A 23,371-nucleotide genomic window follows, 5' to 3' on the forward strand; every position below is an offset into this window, starting at 1 on the left:
ATATATATATATATATATATATATATATATATATAAAGTGTTTTCTGGTTTTCCAGCATTTATTAGAAATACCTTCATACATTTTTGCTAGTTTATCTGGGATCAAGTACCAACAATACATCATTTTGTAAAAGTTTTCTTTCAAACTATAATTTAATGTGTCCATTCTCCCATTTATCTAGTGTTATATTATACCCAATTTTTTTTGCCCATTTTAACCTTTAGAACAGTGGTTCTCAACCTTTTTAATGCCGCGACCCCAACCGGTCGTAAGTCGAGGACTAAACCGGTTGTAAGTTGAGGACTAAACTGGTCGTAAGTTGAGGACTTTCCCTGCCCGGGAGCGCTGCGCATGAGTGGTTCTGCCCCCTGCGCCGGCCGAGGCGTAGCTGGCAAGCGGCAGAGACGGAACAGGCCGACCACCAGCTGGCCCAGCCCAAGGGAGGTAAGGCACCCGCCGGAAAAGGGAAAAAAAATGGCGGACAAAAAAAATGGCGGACAGCCTTCCTTGGTGACCCCCGTGAAATGGTCGATCGACCCCAAATGGGGTCCCGACCCACAGGTTGAGAACCACTGCTTTAGAACCTTCATTGTCATTTTTTTCCTGTGGGAACAATGGTACACATTAAAAATGAAATTTAGTTGCTTCCTCTCAAAGTGTACACATACATAACACATTTAAAACATACTATATATAACATATGTATATGTATATACAACATATGTATACATACACTCTTTAATATTTCTAGGTTCATCTTAAGTAACATTTTATATACTTTAGAAATAAGTGGTCATCACCAGAACATAAATTAACATCTAATTCAGATTTAGTTCCTGTGAAAACAAAACTTCTTAAATCAAATTTAAATCTTTCAAAAATTCTCTAATAATTAAACCAATCACAAGCAAATTCTTCACTAACTAGTTGTTCTCTTGTCTTTATCTTAAATCCCTCTTCTTCAAATATCAATAAGTCTTGATATGTCATCCATTTACATTCTGAAATCATCTCTGTTCTATGTAGCACTTCATGAGGTGATAGCAAAAGTGGCACTTTATCAGCTAATTTTCTTTTATACCACCAAACACATGCAATCGATTGCCTAATTGCATGAAAATTAAAACCAGGGTTAACTTTTACTTTGTCATACCACTCATAGGCATGCTACCCAAATATCAAATGAAAGCCTTCGAGGTCTAACGGCTTTGAATTTTTTAAAGTTGTCCGATCTTTTAACCATACCAGACACAATAAGCATCATGATATAACCTAACGTCCAGCAAACCCAGACTTCCTCTATTTTTAAAATCTTGTAGTAGATTGTATTTAATTCTTGGTTTTTTATTTTGCCAAATAAATTTAGATATATCTTTCTGCTACTGTTTGAAAGTAGAATCTCTAATCAATATCAGTATAGTCTGAAATAAAAATAACATTCATTTTAATTACTGAAATTCTTCCCATTAATGACAAATCTAATTTTTGCCATCTATTTAAATCCAATTTTATCTCCTTCCATATTTTACTGTAATTATTTTTGTAAAGCTTAGAATTTTCCTCAGTGAGAGTGACCCCCAAGTACTGTACCTTTTTCACAACTTTAAAACCAGTTTTAAATTCCAATTTCTTCTGATCTTCCTCCTTTATGTTCTTAGTATTGTCATCTTTGATTTATTTATTCTTAAACCTGCCATCTCTCCAAACATTTTAATCTTCCTTATAACATGTTCAATGTTCTCTAGCGGGTCTTGCACAATCAATACCAAATTGTCGGCAAATGCACGTAATTTGTAATTATGCGCTTTAATTTGTAGTCCTTTTGCTCTGTTATCCTATCTAATAATCGCTATTTAACAGTTCCAACACTAGAATAAATAATAAAATAAAGGACGCCCCTGTCTTGTTCCCTTCTGGATTTCACATGGTTTTGTAAAGTCTCCATTCACCATAGTTCCAGCTTTCTGGATGGAGTGTATAGATGGACTTCAGACGCTGTATAAAGCCCAATCCAAAGTCCATCTTTCCACTGCTTTAAACATAAAGGCCCAATTCAAGTTGTCAAAAGCCTTTTCTGCATCCAGAAAGACTAATACAATCTGTTTGTTGCTACATTGTTGTAAATATTTAATTCTATTCAAAATTACTCTTACATTATCTTTTAGTTGTCTTTTAGGTAAGAAATCACACTGGTCTTCATGTATATAATCCAGTAAAACTTAAAAAGTCTGTCAGCTAAAATAGATGTAAAGAGTTTGTACTCATTATTAAGAAGAGAAATTGGCCTGTAGTTCTTCACAGAAGTTAAATCCAGTCCATCTTTGGGTATTGAAGAAATGCAGGCATCCTTCCAAGAGTCTGGTATAGGGTTCCCCTATAAAGTAGAATTCATTAAGTCCTTCATCAGAAGAAGTAGTTGATCTTCAAAAATTTTATAGAATTCGCTTGGTAGGTCATCTGGTCCTGGAGCTTTGCCTGTTTTAGGTCTTTTAATTGCTTCTATTATTTGAAAAGTTGTTATTGGACTATTCAAAATTTGCTTGTAGTTTTCCGATAGTTTGGGAAGATTTTTAGTTGTTATATATTCCTCCAGAGTATCTAAAGAGATTTCTTGTTCTTTATATAAATTGGTATAATAATTCCAAAAAAAGCCTTTGAATGTTTTTGTTATCCATATTCCCCACTTGAAGCTTGGTTATAATCTTTTCTGTCTGTTTTCTTAGTCTGAATGCCAAACATCTCCCTGATTTATTTACATGTTCAAAAAAGTGTTGTTTTGTATATTTAAGTTTATTTTCAATATCTGATGCAGTCAACAAGGAAATTTGTTGTTGTAATAATTTTAGTTGATTAAGTATGTTAGGATCTTCTGGTGAATTCTGGAATTCCCTCTCCTTTAGCTTAATTTCTTGTAGCATATTTTGGATTTCTTTGTCCTTCTTCTTCTTAATTGCTACATTGTATTGTATAAAATGTCCTCATATCACAGCCTTACAAGCACCTCAAACTGTTGTCATATTGGTTCCTTTAATTAAATTCTTATTAAAATAGTCTTGAAGTACCTGAAGTACCTTTACGTTCTTTAACAATCTGTGGTCTCTGCAAAACAGACTCGTTTAATCTCTATTTAAAAGACTGAGGACTAAATTTAAGATGTAAAAACACAGGATTATGGTCAGAAAAGTTTTTGGAAGAATAATAGCTTTAGTTGTTTTGTGCAGCAGATTTTTTATAATCCAAATCAAATCAATTCTGTGTCTCTCTGAAAAGAAGGTAAAATCTTGTTAGTCCATGTTTACACCTCCAAACATCAATCAAATCTAAAGTATTGGTCAGCTCGAAAAAAGTTTGGGGCAGTTTCCCTTGTGTTTCTTTAATTCCTTTATCAGCTGATCTGCTCAGTTGTGCAATTACTACCCCATTGTAGTCTCCAATTATACATCAATACTGAAAAGAATAAGAGAGTAAGTGTTCAGACAGATATTTAAAAAAACTTGGCTTTTTCTTGATGTGGGAAGTATAATCCCACCACAATAAATTTTATTCCCTGTAATTCAATTTGCACAATTACATACCTGCCTTGATCATCATCAAACAATAAATGTGGGTGTAATTGGGGATTTATATACAAAACTACCCCATTAATTGTTTTTTTCTTGGAGTTAGCAGAAATAAATTCCAGACCCCAAAATGTTATTTGTTAAATGCTTTTTATCAGTCTCTTTAATATGAATTTCTTACAAACGTACTATATCATGGTTTTCAAATAATGAAAGAACTTTTTTCTTTTTTGTGGGGAATTTGCCCCATTAACATTCCATGACAAAATTTTGCAATCCATCTGTTATGAAGAGGAAATTCAAGGGATTCCAGCTGAGGCTCCTATCTCCACAGCCTGTCTTTGATAAGCGTCAAATTTCTTTTTATCCTTTTCTTTCTGATCTTTATCTTTTGAAAAGTAGTCTAGTTCCAATCCATGTTTTTCCAAAAAATCTTGTGCTTTAAGGACTGAATTTAGTCTATACTAAAGATAACCCTTTCCAGCTTATCCCAGTGAAAGGGAATATTATTTTGTTTCAGGAGATCTGTCAGGAAAAAATATTCTTTGCCTTTCCTTAATATTGTAATTGGAATTTCTCTGAATATTTGCACCTCTTTTCCAGAAAAGTTCAATCTCTGGTGGTAATGTTTCTGAATTACTTGCTCTGTAATAGATTTTCTTATAAATTGGATCATAACATCTCTTGACAGTTATCTTCTGGCCACATATGCTGAATTAATTCAGTAAATCTTGTCTATTTTTTTAGAGAAGTCTACTTTCTCATCAAACCATTTAATCATTTCCATTTCAATTACATCACTTAAGTTGTGAATTTGTTCAGGAATTACTCTAAGGCGCAGAAAAACTTTGTTCTGTTTCAAATCCAATAACTGTAAATTTTGGTTAAGGTCTAACCTTGTGTCTGTCTCATCCATTCTAATCTGTATATTTTTAACATCTTCTTTAGTTTGTTTTAACTCTGATACTAATAATTCAATTTTTTATCAGATTTTTCATTCATCTTTTTTATTGTGTCGTGTAACATAGAAAACCTTTTCTCAAATACTTCCATAAGGAGTTTGGTGGTGAGCTCTTCCGTTTTAATTCCTTTAATTCCTTCTTAGGAGGCATTTTTGCAAATATCCTCTCTCTTATAACCAGCAGAAAAGCCGGCAAGAATACACCCTTCTTTTTTCAAGGAATAATGTTGATATACAAACTCACAGAGTAGAAAAAAAGAGAGAGATTTTTAAGCTTTTAATGTAGAAAGCTGAGAATTGTATGCAGAGTGCAGAAGAAATAGAGTAAAGATATGAAGTCTTTTCAATATATACAGTCTTTTCGATAGAAATTCAATATAGTTAGATCAGTAACTCATTTTCTTAGCAATCTAAAAAAAACTTGTTGCCGTTTGTCTTTTCTATATGGAATGATTAATTATTTCAAGATACTCCTCCGGTATTATTAAATCGGTTAGAGTCCACGAGGAGGGAAAGTATCTAAATTCCAGCACACAGCCAGCAGTTAACATGCAAAAAGTAAAAAGAAAAAAAACATTGCAAAGAGTGAAATTAAAACAGAGGTGTCTTTGAAGAGAGTGGCTGGGGGGGACACGACGATAATCCTCTTCTTTGGCAAACTTTCCCGGGAGAAGAAATTTGCTGAATATTCACCCCCCCAAGCCAAAGAATGCCATCCAAAAAGCTTCAGGGCAATTCTGTGCCACTCCTTTTCTAATCCAGGAGTGAAGTAGCTACAGAGACCTGTTCTGTAGCTATCAAACCAGCCATTTGTCTAGCTAGCACAGGGGTAGGCAACTCGTGGACTTCAACTCATGGCTGGCTCAGGAATTCTGGGAGTTGAAGTCCATGAGTCATAAAAAAGCCAAGGTTGCCTACCCCTGAGCTAGCAGAACAAAGATATGTGCTGCTAGTCCAGAGCACCATACTGGATGTATACTATTTATACTGATTTCCATTGCTCGCTCATACTAATCCTGCTTATAAATGGAACAAGAAACAGGTTTTCTCATTTTGTATCTTGAATTTTCCACTGTGTAGATCAATGCTCTTCAGTTGAGGTCAAAATACCATATTAATCTACACTAACACCTTTGATTCATAGCATTTAGACAAAAAAAAAAAAAGCTTAGATGTACCAGCGGTTGATTAGTTCAACACAAAATTCTGCTGCTACTCCCACATTGCAGTACAATATTTTCTGTTAAAAAAAGAAGTTTAAATATCACCTTCCTATCTGTATTGTCCTTTAGAGTCACATATTTCCTCTTTCTGTGAGAAATATGTAGGAAGGTGCTAGTGATGAAACTCATAATGAGTATTTTCCAATTTCAATCATTAGTTAATCATACTGATATGATTCTTGGGAAATAATCATTTTCAGTAAAAGAGAAATGTGTGACTTTGCATTGCCATGATGAATTGGAGTCCAGATCTTTACTATTTCTTCAGATACTGTTTTTAGTTAGGTAACAAGTCAAGGTGAACTTCCCACTACATCTTGTGGTAGAGTGTGATCAATAAATAGATATCAGTTTCCTTTTTTTTTTCTAAAAAACTTTGGGTGATTATGATAGAGCCCTTCAAACCGAACACAAGTATAATTTCAGAATGACTGTATCATGTAGGAATCCTGAGTTAAGAAATTAACTTTTAATGACTATAATGTATTTAATCACATAATGTTTCCAACATGCTGCAAGAATTCAACAGATTTTCAGGAAAGAAGTCCAAGTGTGAATGCAAAAAATGAATCTTCGGTGACATGTTGCACTTCATGATCTTGTATACTGTACAGAATTTGACAAGCAACTGAATGTAGTTTTGTGCTCTGTAGTTGCCAAGAAAATTCTCAGCGACATCCTCAAATGCTTTCCAGGCAATTTTTTCTGGCCCTACTAGATCTTCATAATGCTTGTCATTGATGATGTATCTGCTCTGTGGACCAACAAAACTGCCTTCCTTATTCTTGGCATCAATTATTGTTGAAAACAACATAAATAATGAAAACCTTCACTTTCCTTGTTCATTGATTTCATAAAATTTTTCATCAGTCCAGATTTTGTGTAAAACAGAGGAAAAGTATCTTTTGTCTGGTTAACAAGTGGTTCATGTGTCACATTTTTCTGTCCTGGAACAAAATTCTTTCGGAGTGGCCATTTCTTTTTAATGTAATGTGACTCCATTTAATGACAGTTCCATTCACAACAGCACTTGGTATATCTGAGCTTCATTCCAAGCAGCAGAGCCACTACTCTTAGATCTCCACAGATATTCCAGTTGTACTTGTTGGTATACTGGATGTACTTCAACACAGTTCCATGTTTTTGTATGTTTCTTTCATGTGTGCAGCATGACCATTGTATAAAAAGATTTACATAAAACAGTACATGAAAGGTTAAATTACGTACAGCTTATTTCTGTGATTAGTAGCCAAAACTCTATAAGATCACACCCAAAAGTGTTCAGGAAGCAAAATCTTTGTCGTCCAGTGTGTTGTTCTTAGCTAGGCAACAAGTTATTGTGATCTTCCCACTACATCTTGTGATCAATAAGAATGTAATCAACAAATATATGTTAGTTTCCTATTTTTGCAGAAAGGTTACTTTAAATATAATAATAATGCATGTTTCTCGCAATAATGGTAACAAAAATGTTTGAAAGAGGTACATATGTAGCTGTACCAGTGGTGGGATTCAGCCAGTTCGCACCACTTCAGCAGAACCGGTAGCTAATTTTTTGTTGCCGAGACCCAGAATGGACTTCCGGAAGCGGCATCCACACAGAGAACCGGTTGTTCATATATTTGAATCCCACCACTGAGCTGTACCAATAGAGGTCTTTTATCCTAAAAACCTAGACCAGTATTTTGTATATTTAGTACTTTCTGTACTAAATATTCCATTACTGCAAAAAGAAAGAGCAGTTGGGTTAGCTTTGGGAATAATTTTGCATAGCATAGCAATTTTGTTAAGTGTCAACTACTCATACTAAGCTGTAAAGGTATAATATGGCTATATCAATTTTCAGCTCTTATAAATAAACAATTAAGCCACAGGTCTACATATTACAAGATAGTTATGGCCAAAAAGAAATGCAATCGGTCCTTTTGTAAGATATCCCTAGTCTCAGTGATTAAGTTAATCATATTCCATTACTGCAGATAGCTACAGTTCTCTGTTATTTGTATGTGAGCACTGCATTTTGCCTAATAAATGCTTTGTCAACTCTCTCCCTAAATATATGTAATAAGCATGTTGAGCATGCATTAAGATAGCATTTTATTTTTTTAATGTCACTATAAATACAAATCCATGCTTGGATGTTTGTGCTTGCTTTTTTTAATATTTGTTTATAGTTTTTTAAGCATTTGTTTAATTAACAAATCCAATTGCAACTTAATAATTATTTAATAATATTTGTAACCACATCATGATGGGTACTGCCAGCATAACTAATTTTTTTCCTCCCCAAAACCCTCTCTCTTCTATTATCTGACTCATGAAGGAAAGAACAAGGGGAAGCATCAAGCAGGTTTGTAGTGTTTTTATGCATATAGCTTAACAACTTAAATGTTATTTTGGAAATTTTATACCACTTTGGGAATGTAAATATATTATTATACTGTAAAATAATTAAAGGCTGTGCTTGAATCCAATTAGGAGAAAGGGGAAAAAAACTTTTCCTAGGTAGATCGTTATTCTGAAGCAGACAAAATGTCACTCAAAGTAAAAGCCAGAAAGTTCTTCTGTTAAGAAGCATGAAAATGCCAGTTTTCTGTAGAATGTAGTCATAACTTGTTAGATAATTAAGGTTTAAGTAGTTTTCCATATCTGTTGAGATAGAGAGGATTTTAAACTACTGAGAATACTTTGTCTGAACTGAACAAACATTTCTGCTCTACTTTTGTAAACAACTTTGAAAATAGAGTCAAGGTGAAATATGCTTAAGTAATATTTTGATTCATTAAAAATACTACGGGCTACATTCAGAGAAAGAATCTGCACATAGCAATCTGCCTTTGCAAACAGTGGGTTTAACGTTAGTCATCTCTATCATATGTTCTACTGGTGTAGTTGGTCTATTGGAAGGATGACTAAAAATCAATATACTATAGGGATTATAACATTGAATCAGGATGAGGATACCCACATTTAAATCCCAGTTCATTTAGAAAGCATGCAGGATTATTTTGAAAAAATCACTAACTCTCAGTTTAACTCACCAGATGAGCTGTGGTGGGGATAAACATTTGGAAGAGGAAGTAATATACATACCTGCTTAAGTTCCTAGAAGTAAATAAATACTAAGTCTGAATTAAACTATCTAAAGCTAAAAGATGAACATGTATACATTGGGGGGGGCAAGATACATATGGTAGCTACGTAGCTTTTTATCCTTATTTTGATGTACCTTTGAATCATTTACCAGGCTCTTGTACATATACATTTCTGTCATTATTTAAAGAAATCGAATATTTTGCCTGCCCTACTAGTCAGACATTTGAAACTAGCCATCTTGCAATCATGTGGGAAAGGCTGCTCTCAGCAGATGAAAATGTTGCTGCTCTCCTCAGTTGCATAAGATAATGCAGTCATCAAGTTCAACCAAATAACCAAGATCTGACAGATCCATTTATCATACAGCAGCTAAACTATAAGAAGAATTCTGATTTGATTCAGTCTTCATATATAACTGACTACCTGAGGATTGAGCAATCTAATGCTCGCCGCATGATTAGTTATATTTTCCATCAAACCATAACATTAATCATGCTGGCTGGAACAAATTAGAGTTACAAAACATTTTAGAGGGTACTCAGTTGCATTCACTTGCATTTAGTCCAACTTTCTCCAATCAAGTATCTCTCAAGTTTTGATTTGCTGCTGATGCACTATGGGAACTATAAGTCAAAATATCCTGGGGGTTTGGTGGCAGCAGCAACAGATAATAAAAATCTCATTTAGACCAGCATATTATTTCCAGCATGATTAGATAAATATCCCTGGAAGATTACTATATAAACAGACTATAAATTTGATAACCATCCTCTTTGTTATGTTGCCTTCTGATAAATACATTTTTTAAATGCAATTAATGGCCAGAAAGAAAAGTTATTTCTATGAATTGGCCTTATTCTTTTAAAAGTATGTGACACGTAAGTCACTGTCCCATTGGACTTCAAATATGTATGTAGGGTGATAGAAGCACTTAGCTAGATTGATTGACCATTTCTACACAGTCCCTATCCTTCTTGGCCTCCTGAGATTTCTCTCCTAAAATCTATAGTTAAATAGGCATTCTAGGTATTTGTTAACCTTTTTCTCTTTTTGTACCTCCTCACATAAATTATTCTTTTTTTCCTAAAATATAGGAAGTCCTTGACCTACAACCATTTGTTCAGCGACTGTTTGAAGTTACAACAACGCTGAACGAATAGTGGTTAAAACCAATTCTTATAATTCCAGCCATCCAAGCACCCCTACAATCACATGAGCGTGATCTAAGTTTTTGGCAATTTATTCACATTTACAACTAGTTGACATGCATCCCACAATCATTTATTTATTTATTTATTAAATTTATATACCGCCCTATCTCCCTTACGGGACTCAGGGCGGTGAACAGGCGATACTAAAAACCACAATAATAAATAAATAGTTTCTGTGTTAAAATCAAATTAAATAACAGGCCTGTTCTAAAAACACCCCATACAAAACCCCCACTAAAACATAATCAAACTACGCCAGGCTGGCCGCACAGAATAAATGGGCCTTCAGGGCTCGGCGAAAAAGGCGCAGGTCAATCATATGATTGCTCTGCTGGTTTCCCCAGACAGACAGTGGGAAAGCCAGCAGTGAAAGTCACATATTCAAACTCACAAACCCTCCTGCTGCTCCTCTGTCCTCATGCCCTCTTTACCACTTGCACACCCCCAGGCACACTTCCCAACCTTTACTGCACTTCCACTCGACATCTTTTATGTACTCTCCCTATGTCATACCATGCCTTCTTGACCCTCCCTAGCACCCTGTGTATTCCTTTGCTCCCTTCCCCACCCAGCAGCAGTCATTTATCTGCCTGCAGTCCTTACTTGCAACTTCCTTCCAGCTGCTCCATTAATTTGCTGGTAGGAAGTTGTCTTGCCTAATGACTGTGGGATTCACGTAATGATGACTGGGATTGCCATTGCTGAGCAATGTGGTCATGCTTTGTGACTGCATCGCTTAAAGGCAGATATTCCGGTCCCAACTGTCATTGTAAGTCAAAATCTACTTGCAAGATTGGGCATACAAATCTAAAGTTGGCTAGAATGTCTCATAGCAGTATTAAATATATTAGATCAAAGACAGTGCTGGTTGTATATGATTGGTTAATTGTTCCAATATTGTCAATAAAAAAAATGTGCATTGATTCCCAGGAAATTTAATAGCCTATGTGTAAGAAAACTATTGCCAATTCTTAACAAATACAGTGCCTTTCAAAACTGAATTTACTAACAAGATTTTCATTAACCGTTCATATTAGCACTTATAATCTTTCAAATATTTAAACTTTTTATTCCTTTTTTTTTTCCAGTTGGCAGCAACTTTATAAACTGAATTTTCTTCAGATCTGTGGCACACAAACATACTCACATATTCATTAAATAAAGCAGTTTCAATCAAATAAATTGCCTTTTTTATTTTAGGTGTAGGTCAACATTGATTACAACCTGATCACAATTCAGGTTTAGCATTCTGTTTAATGGGTATTCCCTCTTTGTTGTGTTCATGTTTCATGTAGTTAATCTCATATGCAGACATATTGTTATTTTCTCATTTAATGCACAACAGCCTTAAGCAGGATGATATGAATTAACTATTCCCTGCCACTAGCAGCCTTATGGTGAATATAAATAACATAACAGGAATTTTAACAGTCATCTTCCAAGACTAAAAGTGTTCACTCACTAGAGTATTATAGTGGCATTGTCTATTAGCATTTCAAATGTATTCTATTGGTATCAATATATAAATTAAACATTTTAAAAGGATAATAACTAAAGAGCCGTATGATAAGCCACATTAACAAAGCAACTAGCACATGAATAATTGTGTTTTCAAAAGATAAATATAATCTTTCAATAAGCTACTAATATTAATATTACCGGCTTATCTAAAATCTTAAATTTTTATGTAAGATTTTAGGGTTTTCTCCCATTTTACTGCATGTTACATATTTATGACTATGACTATAAAAAGCATTTCCTTTTCTCACAAAATAGTGCTTATTCGTAAATATCCCATCTATATTATACATATAGTAAAATACTAATAGGTTAATTTAAGCACATTAAAATGTCTATATAGTCTGAATAAAATTCATTTCCTTTGTAGGATTTATGTTGAAAGCATAAATAGGTTATATGTTCCCAGTTCAAGGGAGAAATGAATGTTGCTCTGTTAGGAAAGTTGGTTTCTATGCTAAACAAGTATTTATAAAAGTCCCACATTACGGTAGTCATACATTCAGGGAATATACATATTTATTGGCTTTTGAAGGTAATTTTTAATATTCTTTATTATAACTTGTTTAATATAAACTGTAAACTTAATAATTTTATGCATGTTTTGTTGGTTGAGTGAAAATAAAAGCAAGACTGGTTTGATTCACATGGATAAACCTAACTCTTTTCATCACCTGGTATGCTTAGTAATATGATCCTCTATTTCCCCTCACTCCTAGTAAGCTTTATAGTAATAAACAGAAGCTCTTCAGGATGTACACCTCTCGGAAACATAGGTATCCAGCATCCTGTCTACTCACATGATAATGGGAATGCCAACTAACATCAGGTGCATGAAGACTATTTATTTCCCTTCTTGGTGCTTTTTTGCTCCTTGAAGAATTATTTCATAATTTGGGCTGGGTTTCCCCTATCCTCTGCTGCCACAGCTGCTTATAGATTTACTTGTTGCTTGCTGCCTGCAATTTTGTACCAAAATATTTTTTTTAAAAACTTTGCCTTTTATAAATTTCTATGATAGAAAAAAAAATTATATAATCCATGCAATTAGATAACTGCATTGACTGTGTGCGCCTTGGTTTAAGAATAATTGTGATGTGGGGAAAAGGACCTATATTTTTTCTGAGTAAAAAAAGCAACACTGAATTTCAGAGTGGTGGTTTTTTTTAAATGTTTTCATAAAATACCACTCTGAAATAATTAAGGTAACATTACACAGCTTTGTCCTACCTTGTCTGGGCTGTGGGAAGCCAAAGTACAGACGGGTTTTTAAAAAAGTGATTTAGCCCAACTGGAATCAGTCGGTCTCATTTACCAAAACTAGTACATTAAGTTTATGAATTCATTACAGAAAAACATTCTTGGTCCCTACCAACAAACAGTTACACTATTTTTACCCTGATATGTTAACATGCAAATCAAACTACTCTTGACATTCTTTAAAAATAGAGAAGTAAAATATAGCTTGCTCCATTTCTTTAAAATCTTAATAAATTATACAAACAGTTGAAACTACCAGCAGGCAGTGGTTCCAAATATTTAGTCAAGACCCCTTCTTCAGTAGCCTTGCAATAGTATCACAGTGACCTCTAGTGTACTAAGGGGTGCACACAGAAAACTCAGAAAAATGTGAATTCCAAAAGTAATGATTAAAATTGCATTTTCCAGCTGAATGCTTCTCAACATTCATTGAGGCTGTACTCCAAGAATTTTTCTGCTCAATCTCAGCACTCACTCTGAATTCTTAGAGTGGTCATTTTAACAAAGTGGAGAATACAAGGTTGGGAAAACCTGGCCTATAACAAGATTTTTAAAAGGAATACCGATAAAAATAGTTTTAAAACAGGAAAATAATTTTTGAGTTGTTACATTCTAATAAATTAAACCTAATTTAGAGAAAATCTGCTAGATTTAGTTTTTCAGAAGTTTACAGTAATCTTAAATCTGAGTTTATGTTCAACCAATAAATTCAAATGAATTCTAATTTGTTATTTGACAAGCAATCTATGGTTTTCTGTATAAAGAATGTGAAAGAACAAGTACTATTTAACTGTAAAGAGCTGATCATCCAAAACAAACCAGTAACTTTTATTTCTGTGATCTAAAAAGTGCAACTATTAATAACTATCAAGGTTCCTTTGTCTTTGTTTCTTATAATCTTGGCGCAAATAAAAAATAATATGCCCCTTGTTGCACTTAAATCTAAAATGGTTGAATGGTTTTTCCCAGATGGAGAATTTTTTTTTAAATGGTTCTTTAATTTAGCCACGTGTGATTCTCAAACTGTGTGGAAAGGAGATTGGAGAATAGATTTAGATTGCCTGTTGGCTGGTGAATCTACATGCTTATTCATGTCACCAACAAAGAAAAGCCATTTATTTATTCATTTGTCAAATTTATATCTATCTCACACAAAGTGACTCTGGGTGGCATACAATAAAACCTACTACTATTAAAACCAACTCAAAACCAATTAAAAACAGTTAAACAGTAATAATAAATCAAAGCAAAAACACAAGTGGGGAAATATCACGCATAATACAACCAATACATGGATTCCCTAACACCAAGAGTTCCCCAGGCCAGTACAAAAAAACCCCATGTTTTAAGGGTTTTCCGGAAGTCATTAAGTGTGGAACTAATCTCACCTCAAGAGGGATGATGTTCCAGAGGGCGGGTGCTATGGTTGAAAAGGTTCACCTCCTAGGTACCATCAGATGGGACTCTTTCATAGACGGAGTCCACAAACATCCCTCTCCTGCCAGACCTGATTGGATGAGTAGATGTAATTCGGAAGAGGCGATCCCTCAGATAACTTGGACCCACGCCATCTAGTGCCTTAAAGCTCAAAAACAGCACCTAGAATTTGAGCAACCAATACAGCTCACAAAGGAGAGATGTAACATCTACCCTCTTAGGGGCACATGTAACTGCGTTTTGCACGAGTTGAAGCTTCCAGATATTGTTCAAGGCAGCTCTGTCTAGAGTGCATTACAATAATCCATACAAGGTATTTCCTGACCAGGGTATGAACACCTGTGAGCAGAGTCTCACAATCCAAGAACAAGCGCAACTTGCGTACAAGCAGGAGTTGTGAGCCCAGAAAGAGCCCCAGTTTGCAAGTCCAATCTGTCTAGGGCAGTGCCACCTGCTTCAGTACCAAACATGGTAAAGTCTCAGATCCAAAAGGCCCTAAAACCCAGTCAGGATGAAGACATACCTTTTTGCCGATAATGTCTAAACACTTAAAAATGGGGAAATGTAAGAGGGAAATGGTCTTCAACAAAGGTAGTCCTAATAAAAATGATTTCAAGTAGACAAGAATCCATGATTCATCCAGGTAGGAGTTCAGGATGCAATGAATCATAATTCTAGGCAAAGCTTCAGGAAACCCAAATAACAAGAACCAGAGAGTCCTTGCCTGGAGAGGAAACCATCATCCTAAGCTCACTTAATAGCTGGAAGGTCTGCCCAGACTGACAAGAGGCATGCTTAAGAGTCAGCAGAACTAAGTAGCAAAGCAAAGACCAGAGAATTGGGAATGTTAAAATGCTGGAACATCCAAGGCAATAAAGAAATGAGCAATGTACACAAGTTTGCCTGCCTGCTTTCTCTCCCTGCCCCCCCCCCCAGATTTCATGCTACAACAGACTGCCCTATCTGCAACGGGCTATTTTTGGAATATCTGCATAAGAAATTAGGGATTCGTTCATCATATTGAGCCCATACAAAAATAAGGGAAATTAACTACCTTATGGATTCTCAATTTCCACTATTGTACACAAATTCTGTGCTAACATGAAAGACCAGTTCCAGGAAAAAAATAGTTTGGGAAATTAAATAACTGCCAAAGACAATTATTACTATACAGCCTTAATATAAACAGTGACTGGAAACAAATGAGATTGCAAAGAATGGATTGGAACACTTGCCATCTCTTAAAGTCATCCTAGGTATTACAGTAGAACATGGACATTATAAAATATATTATAGGAGTACAATAATGGTATAACAAAATGGAGGAACTGGTTTTGACCTCCTATATTCTGAGAAAAGTTCAGATAAGGAAACAAAGGGAAGAGCCGTTTTCACACCAAGTTGTAAAAGCTATCTAATGCTTAGGAAGAAAAAGCAGTCTACTCTTGAAGTTGGCTCACAGATCTGGATGTAGGATCAGCCTCAGCTGATGCTCTTTCATACAGGATTCTATCAAGATCTAAATGTCATGATCAAAACTAATAGTCAGTTCACAAGTTGATCTCAGTATAGTGTCTCCACTCCTGGTCACTGGGAGGTTCTGCAAGTATAATTTATTTTAAAAAAAACCAGGAAAGAGCAAAGAATATTGCTGTTTCTCAATCGTATATAAAAGTTTGGATGGATAATTAATTTATCTTGAATTAATTTTAATAAATATGGCAGCAAATAAAGATGCATATTATTACTGTTAATCACCATCTTATTTTTAAATAAAACAGTTTTAGTCCAAAAAAACAAACCATACAATATTTTAAATATTATGTCTAAAAGCTGTATTACATAGTATTTAATCCATAAAGCGCAACATGGTGGGTTTTATAATTCCAAAGAGCCAACCTGATTATTAATCCTAGAATTCCAGAGTGCTAGTTTTTGCTGACCTATGCAATGAATGCAGCTCAAAGTATAGCACTCACAATAGTATGCATTAGCTTCATCGTGACTTTGTTGTTCAGAAGTATATAACTGATTTTTCTTATCAGTTCTGATACTCAATAGATGTAAATGTAAAGCAAACACGATCTGAAACTAGTTCCCACCAACACTCTTCATTCCATATGATTCCTTAAGCACAGCCAGTGGCTTTCCTGTGGTTAAGTATTTCATCTGAACCCACAGTGACTGACATTTCCAGTTAACACCAACTTGAATTTGAAACCATTGTTTGTGATTGTCAAATTCTGGCTAGTGCTAACCAGAAACATTCTGTAAATATGGAGTGGCCTCTATGCCCACTAGAGTAATTTAACATGGCATGTGAATTTCTTGGGGAGAAAAGCCTTAGGATTTGCCTTGTAGCGAATACAGTACATTAATTCTGGAAAGTAACATGGGAGTATCCTTGATAAATATTCATGCAATAATAATCACATTGCAAGTAACAGAAATTAAGGTTGAAGCTCTTTCTCATGATGTTTTTTTTTACCCTGGTTGAAAAGGGTAAAACAATTCTGAAAAAGGTACTCTCTTGAATGCCACAATGAAAAATACACATTTTTCTAATTGTTTTACTGCAGTTTTTAAAGTATAATTTTAGAAATTGTTTGGCATGTGCTTGATTCCCTGCATTTGGTCCCCTGCCTATTCTGCTTGTATTTGTAATAAAACATATTAAATTGCATGTACACATTTTTATTATCTACAAATTTCATAATCACTGTCTCATAATTTCATTTCCCATAATTCCACAGAGAAACATTTCCTTTTTAGATTGTACCTGTTAAAGCCGGAAGACACTGAGAATGTATTTTTAAAGGCTTTTGGTGGCGGTAGAATCCATTTCCATTTCCTCTGTTTTTATTGTCATGTTGCATGAAGATGCAAGAACCATGATTAAATAGAACAGACAAGGCCTGAACTCGATTATCAGCTATAGCAACAGGCCGATAGTCTTTTCCATCTGTACCTTAATGGCCCAAATAATTGGCTTTTTCAGAGACAGTCTGTACTCATCCCAGGAACAAATACAATTGGGAGAGATTTCAGGTTCTCTTCCGCATGTTCCTTAAAAGGCATCTTTCTTCCCCCCCCCCCCCGTTTTCCTTTGAAATTACTGTATATTGCAGAGCTTAATGTACAAATCCCAATATAATCCAGTCTAATTTGCAATCTCTATACAGGTAATCCTTAATAACCATAATTGGAAGTAAAATCTTGATCACTGAGCAAAGCGGTAGTTAAGCAAGATGTCACATGATCACCTTGCTCAATGAACACAATCTTGACACTTCTGGTTGTGATCTTTAAGCAATCTTAACAGGTTGTTAATAGGACAGAGTACCAGGTAAGGAGCATGGGGTGTCTCAAGGGGGCGAGGGAGATCCTAGGAGGTCCTGTGCAGGCTGTACACAGGTCTCTGTCTACTCAGGAGCTGAAAATCTTCCCTGTTGAAATCCAGGCATGCACACCCTGCAGCAGGTCTCCCCTACCCCAAGGCACCCCATGCTCCTTATTGTACCTTACTGTGCTGCCTCTCTGTTCAGGAGCTGAAAATCCTCCCTGCTGAAATCTAAGCAGGGTTTTCAGCCCCTGAGCAGGAAGACACTCATGTGCAGCCTGCACTGGGCCTCCCGCCCCCCACAGTCACCCAATGTCCTTACCTTACCATGCTGCCTCTCCACTCTGACCGGCATTTAAGAGGGACCGACTTTAGGACGAAGTTAAAATCGGTGTCCGGAAAAAGTCGGTCGGGGGTCTTTACTCTTTTTTGGGAGAACAGACACCGTCGACCGACGTTTATGGGGTACGCCGTTTACGAGGTATGGTTTTAGGACGAACCTAAAGCCGTCTCTCAAAAAAGTCAGTCGGGTATATTTGGTCTTCCTGTCTTCTTGCCAGGCAGCAGCAGTTTGCAATCTTCCCTGCTGTCTTCCTCACTGATTTTCTAGGGAAACTGGCATAGAAGATTGCAAATGGGATCACATGATCACAGGGTGTAGGCAGCCATTTGTAGGTGCAAATGCTTTGCCAGGAATCCATATGGTAATCGTGTGATCACATGGATATTACAATGAGCATAACTTTGGGCACAAGTCATGAGTCCCTTTGTTCAGCACTGTCATAATTTTGAGAATTATAATCAAGTCATTGAGATAACATTGACTAAAAATTATCATTTGAGTCAAAAATGACATTCTTTTAAGTAAACTGAGTATGCAGCCCTTCATTTTGGAATGCCATGCATATCCACAGACCATCAATCTGCAATTTCAAACAAGAAGTAACAATTGTTCCAGGATAGCAGCTGCTGTGACAGAATCCTAGGGAAAAAAAATCTTCAAAATGTTGCCCATCCCTATAAATAAACAAATGCTGGATTGTGGTAGTTAACTGAATACAGGGCTTAACTGAATACAAGTTATATTGTGTTATTAACTATTAGTACTTGTAGTACACCTAAAAAAATAAACAGATTTTACATACTGCACAATCTGTAACTCTTTTGTACAAATCAGATGGGAGTATCCAGTGCTTTTTTTCTAAAAAAAAAAAAAAAAAAAAAAGGTGCCGGAACTCACACACATCATACAACCTGCCTTGCTTACCCTACAATGTTCCATCCAAAAAAGGTGCCAGAACTCCGTTCTGGGCGTTCCATGAGAAAAAAAAAAGCCCTTGGGAGTATCTACAAACAAGCAATCTGTGCCCTTAATTTCTTAAGATAAATGGCAACTTTGATCAGATAAAAATTAATTTTCTAATCTGCTTATTTTATTTGGTTCTATAGCCTATTATTGGCAAATAAATAATCCCTTTCCCAGAATGTAATATTACATTTCTGTGAGCCAATCTTTCTGCTGATAACCTTACTGAATATTCTGTTACTTGTTTTAAATTTTATTAGATAAGTAGACAACTCTGTGATCCATTGGGCCATTCTTGAGAAAAAGATAATATAGTCTTATGTGACCAGAATGAAGTCCAATTTTTTTTAACTTCCATCCAGGGTCTTGTGATCATGTAAGAAGAATATATATATCATAAATAAACAATTTTAGTGGAAAATGAACTTCAATAATAAGTCAATATTTATTTACATAAACTCAATGACCACAGTTGGGCAAAAAAGCATTTGGATGGTAGCAACTTCCAAATTTCTGCTGGCTTCCCCAATGACTTTGGCAAGCTGGCAGGAAATCACAATCGTGACCATGGGGACATCGCAGCAACCAAAACTTTGTCAATAAAACTGTCATGGAAATTGCAAATCCATAAGAAAAATGGATCCCAGATTTTTTTATGTGTTCTTTAAGTTAGCAGATTTTAGGTACCTTGGTTCAAAAATTGTTATGGGATAATGCACCGTTTGAGCAAACATGAGGAAACAGACAAATCAATAAACATGATAGTTTTAGTAATTGATGGTATATATCTATATACGCTTAGAGCTTTGGGTAATAAGAAATCTGAAATGTAGTGTTTGCTAATGTCTGCGGACTGTTGAAAAATGTCATGTTTGGAAGCATGCATGAATAATAAGTTTAATCTTGCTTGTCTAACTTTAACAATCTGCATGTGGAAATAATGGCACTTGAAAACTATTGATTCCATTGTAGAGCAGCTTACGTGCACAGCCTGTGTTGTACAATTTAAAAACGTAGTTAGAGCTGCTCAAAATTTATACTCGCAACTTTGCTAAGTTTAAATCTGATAATTTTTTGTTAGTTGATTATGTTTTACTTATTGTACTATAGGATCTTTTTCTCAGTAGTAGGTATAACAGTATTACTACATTCCTCCAATGAAATATCTATATACCTATCATATAAAGAAAGTGATTCAATTTATAAGAAATGTACTTTTATGGATCTCCGTCCATCCATCCCATTTATCTGGTTGGCCATCTCACAGAAGGGTTCCCTAACATCAGTCAAGGCTCTAGTGTCAAGGCAGAGAAATTCCACAGTTAAGGATGGGAGCTACTATCAAGGGGAGGCAGTCACATATTTTCCTTTTCTTCCAATTCTTTATGATGTCTGGAATGTGTATTATTATTATTGTTGTTGTTGTTGTTATTATTATTATTATTATTATTACAATCAGTATTAATATTACTGTGTATTTGGTCTTAATACTGCAGCTTGGTGAACTTTTCCAGGTATGGGGATTTCAGGGATTCCTGAAGTTTTCCTACTTACTTTTGTATCAAGAACTGATCGGTGCAAATATTCTCTTACCGGACGGGGGAGTGGGAAGGGACTTCAACACATGGAGTACATTCATACCTGCATCCAAAGACATGCAGCTGAACGTGTATCTTCATCTAAGTAGCATGATACATAAACCAAGGTGAGTGAAATAAAAATGCACATTTTGCTTCCACAGCCAGAAGCTGAGCTTTAAAGAACGGGTGCGGATGGCTAGCCCAAGAGGCCAGAGTATCAAGAACAGGCAAGCTTCGGTTGGGGACAGAAGATCGCCAAGTACAGACATTACTGCAGAAGGCAGCCCAACGAAAGTGCAAAAGAGTTGGAGCTTCAATGACCGAACGCGTTTCCGGCCTTCACTGCGTTTGAAGAGTTCACAGCCTAAGCCAATTCCAGATAGTAAGACTTTTAAAATGTTAACTGTCTTGTTCATTTTATTTATGTCCCTCTGTCAATTAAATCTCATCTCATAATGGTGAAGCCGCCAAACATTGGCCCTAGAATAGTAATGCTCCTTTTTGTAGATGAAAGGTACAAACCCCCAGCACGATACCAGGCAACCCACTTTTATGAAACATTTATTACAATAAGAAATTAATATGACACAAATTCGACTTGTTCTTCATCCCTTTATTACATTTTTAGACATTACACTGTAAACTGCAGGTCTACAAGTCTTTGACTTATAATGGTTTATTTGAAGACAGTTCGAAGTTATGACGGCCCTGCAAAAAGTGACCTATGACCATTTTTCACACTTACAACCATTGCAGCATCCTCATAGTCACGGGATCAAAATTCAAACGCTTGGCAACCGACTCATATTTATGACAGTTGCAGTCAAGTGATCCCCTTTTGCAACCATCTGACAAGCAAAGTCAATGGGGAAGCCAGATTCACTTAACAACTGTGTTACTGAACTTAACAAGTGCAGTGATTCACATAACAAATGTGGCAAGAAAGATCATAGAATGGGGCAAAATTCATTTAAAAAATGTCTCATCAGAAACAGACATTTTGAGCTCAGTTGTGGTTGTAAGTTGAGGATGAGCTGTATGCCTTTCCACTACAATCTATTTCCTTTCCAAAGTAATGCTTTCCAGTGCTAAGATCTAACCCCTCTGTATTCCTAGGTATATTATTTTCCTGATTTTTTAAGTTGACCTTCATGCTATTTTCTTCTGCCTCACTTGCTTGTCAATTCCAGACCCAGGACTGCTATCTTCTCTTATCCTGGTCTCACTTGCTAATGGTTAGCAAGTTTCTACTTTTAGCAAACGGTCATCAGTTACAACTGTTACCTGGTCCTCTTGGTTTCCCTCTGGGTTTTCTGTTGCCCATGACAGTACTTATAGGTGGTCCTCAACATATGACCTTAATGGAGCCTGTTGTATGTCATGACAGTTGTAAAATAGGTCATGCACATGACTTGATTTTGCAACATTTTTTGCAACGGTCATTAAGCAAACGTAGAGTCTTAACAGCAAATCCATGGTTCACTAGGGGTGTGGTTTTGCTGAAAACCAGAAGTGCCAACTTTTGGCAAAATCACTGTAAAAATGTAGCCACATGACTGGGAGATGTGCCAAACAGCCATATGGGGCCATGTACTGAGCTGCTGAAGTGAGTTCACATGACCATGGGGGGGAGGGGGAGGGCAACCATTGGACTTTTGCAAGTGGGTCATAAGACCCCTTTTTTAGGTAAGTTGTAACTTCAGAATGGCAGTTAAGAGCCGTTGTGATGCAGTGGTTAGAATGCAGTACTGCAGGCTAATTCTGCTGTCTGCCGACTGCCAGCAGTTTGGCACTTGATTCCCACTGGCTTAAGATAGACTCAGCCCTCCATCCTTCTGAGGTGGGTAAAACGAGGACTCAGATTGTCGGGGGCAATATGCTGACTCTGTAAACTGCTTTGAGAGGGCTGTAAAGCACTGTGAAGCGGTATATAAGTCTACGTGCTACGTATTGCTATTGCAATTCAGTCAAGGACTACCTGTACTGTCATCTCTTTTCTTTAACCTGATGCCATCTTCTCCCTGGCCTCTATACTTCTGTGCAAGGCCCTCCTGCAGCTCCTTTCCAACTGCCAATGCTGGCTCTCTTCTACCTTTCTGGGACTACCTCTTCCCTCAGCTGGTCTTGGATTCCCTATGGGCAGAAGAGAAAAAAACTGCCCACCTTCTCTTCCTGGCCCCCTTCTTCTCCAGATTCATGCTGCACTTTGCCACTGCATGCTTTACCATTGCTTTGTGGTTTTGATGTTAGTTGTTGTTATTATTTCTGGCCTTGTTTTACACTTTTGGGGCTATTGCAGCTGGAGTAGTTCATCAGACCCTCTCCCATCTCTGCCATAAGCACATGTACATGCACAAACCACTGCTGAGTTTATTTCACTTCATTTTGGTTTGCTTCTCTTCACTTCCAAAACAGTCCATTCTCAGGAGGTATCAGAGATCCCTTTTTAAAGGGTCTACTCATCCTTACTAGGTGGGTGGGATCTTAAGAGACCAAAGATAAGCGGAAGGATATTCTTTCACACTCTTTCTGAAATTAATTGTTCTTACTAGGATCCCAGAGTCCACTATCTCCACCTCTAATTTTTGCCTTCTCCCCCCAAAACTGCTTTTTGCTCTGCTCTCTGAAGCCTCCCTTAGCTTATTAGCTAAGATATGTAAATAATAATAATAATAATAATAATAATAATAATAATAGCTTAACTTCTTGTTTCATCCTCCTGCCTACTGTACGTGTAGCTTTAGTCCCCTGCTTCTTCTGAAAACTAGTTCACCAAAACCACGTGTCTGTTTTTCAGTTTCCATTTTTTATTTACATCTTCTAGCAATCTCTTTCTCTCCCAGGTGTAATTTTCTTTTCCCATGTGATCTGCTTCCTT

The 23,371-nt window shown here is 36.1% G+C and overlaps 1 protein-coding gene across 1 annotated transcript in view; it reads left to right on the plus strand.

Moving 5' to 3' along the window:
- Positions 1-23,371, plus strand: part of KCNQ5 (potassium voltage-gated channel subfamily Q member 5) — a gene marked incomplete at its 5' end in the record, with an annotated part of 60,995 nt that overhangs the window by 17,801 nt on the left and 19,823 nt on the right. Inside the window, 3 exons of the mRNA XM_015817488.1 lie at positions 8,069-8,095; positions 12,290-12,346; positions 20,655-20,875. Coding sequence (XP_015672974.1) covers positions 8,069-8,095; positions 12,290-12,346; positions 20,655-20,875 — 305 coding nt within the window. The remainder of the gene's footprint in view (positions 1-8,068; positions 8,096-12,289; positions 12,347-20,654; positions 20,876-23,371) is intronic.

The sequence above is a fragment of the Protobothrops mucrosquamatus genome, unplaced genomic scaffold, assembly GCF_001527695.2.
Source record: "Protobothrops mucrosquamatus isolate PMUCROS unplaced genomic scaffold, P.Mucros_1.0 scaffold594, whole genome shotgun sequence".
NCBI classification, from domain to species: Eukaryota; Metazoa; Chordata; class Lepidosauria; order Squamata; family Viperidae; genus Protobothrops; species Protobothrops mucrosquamatus.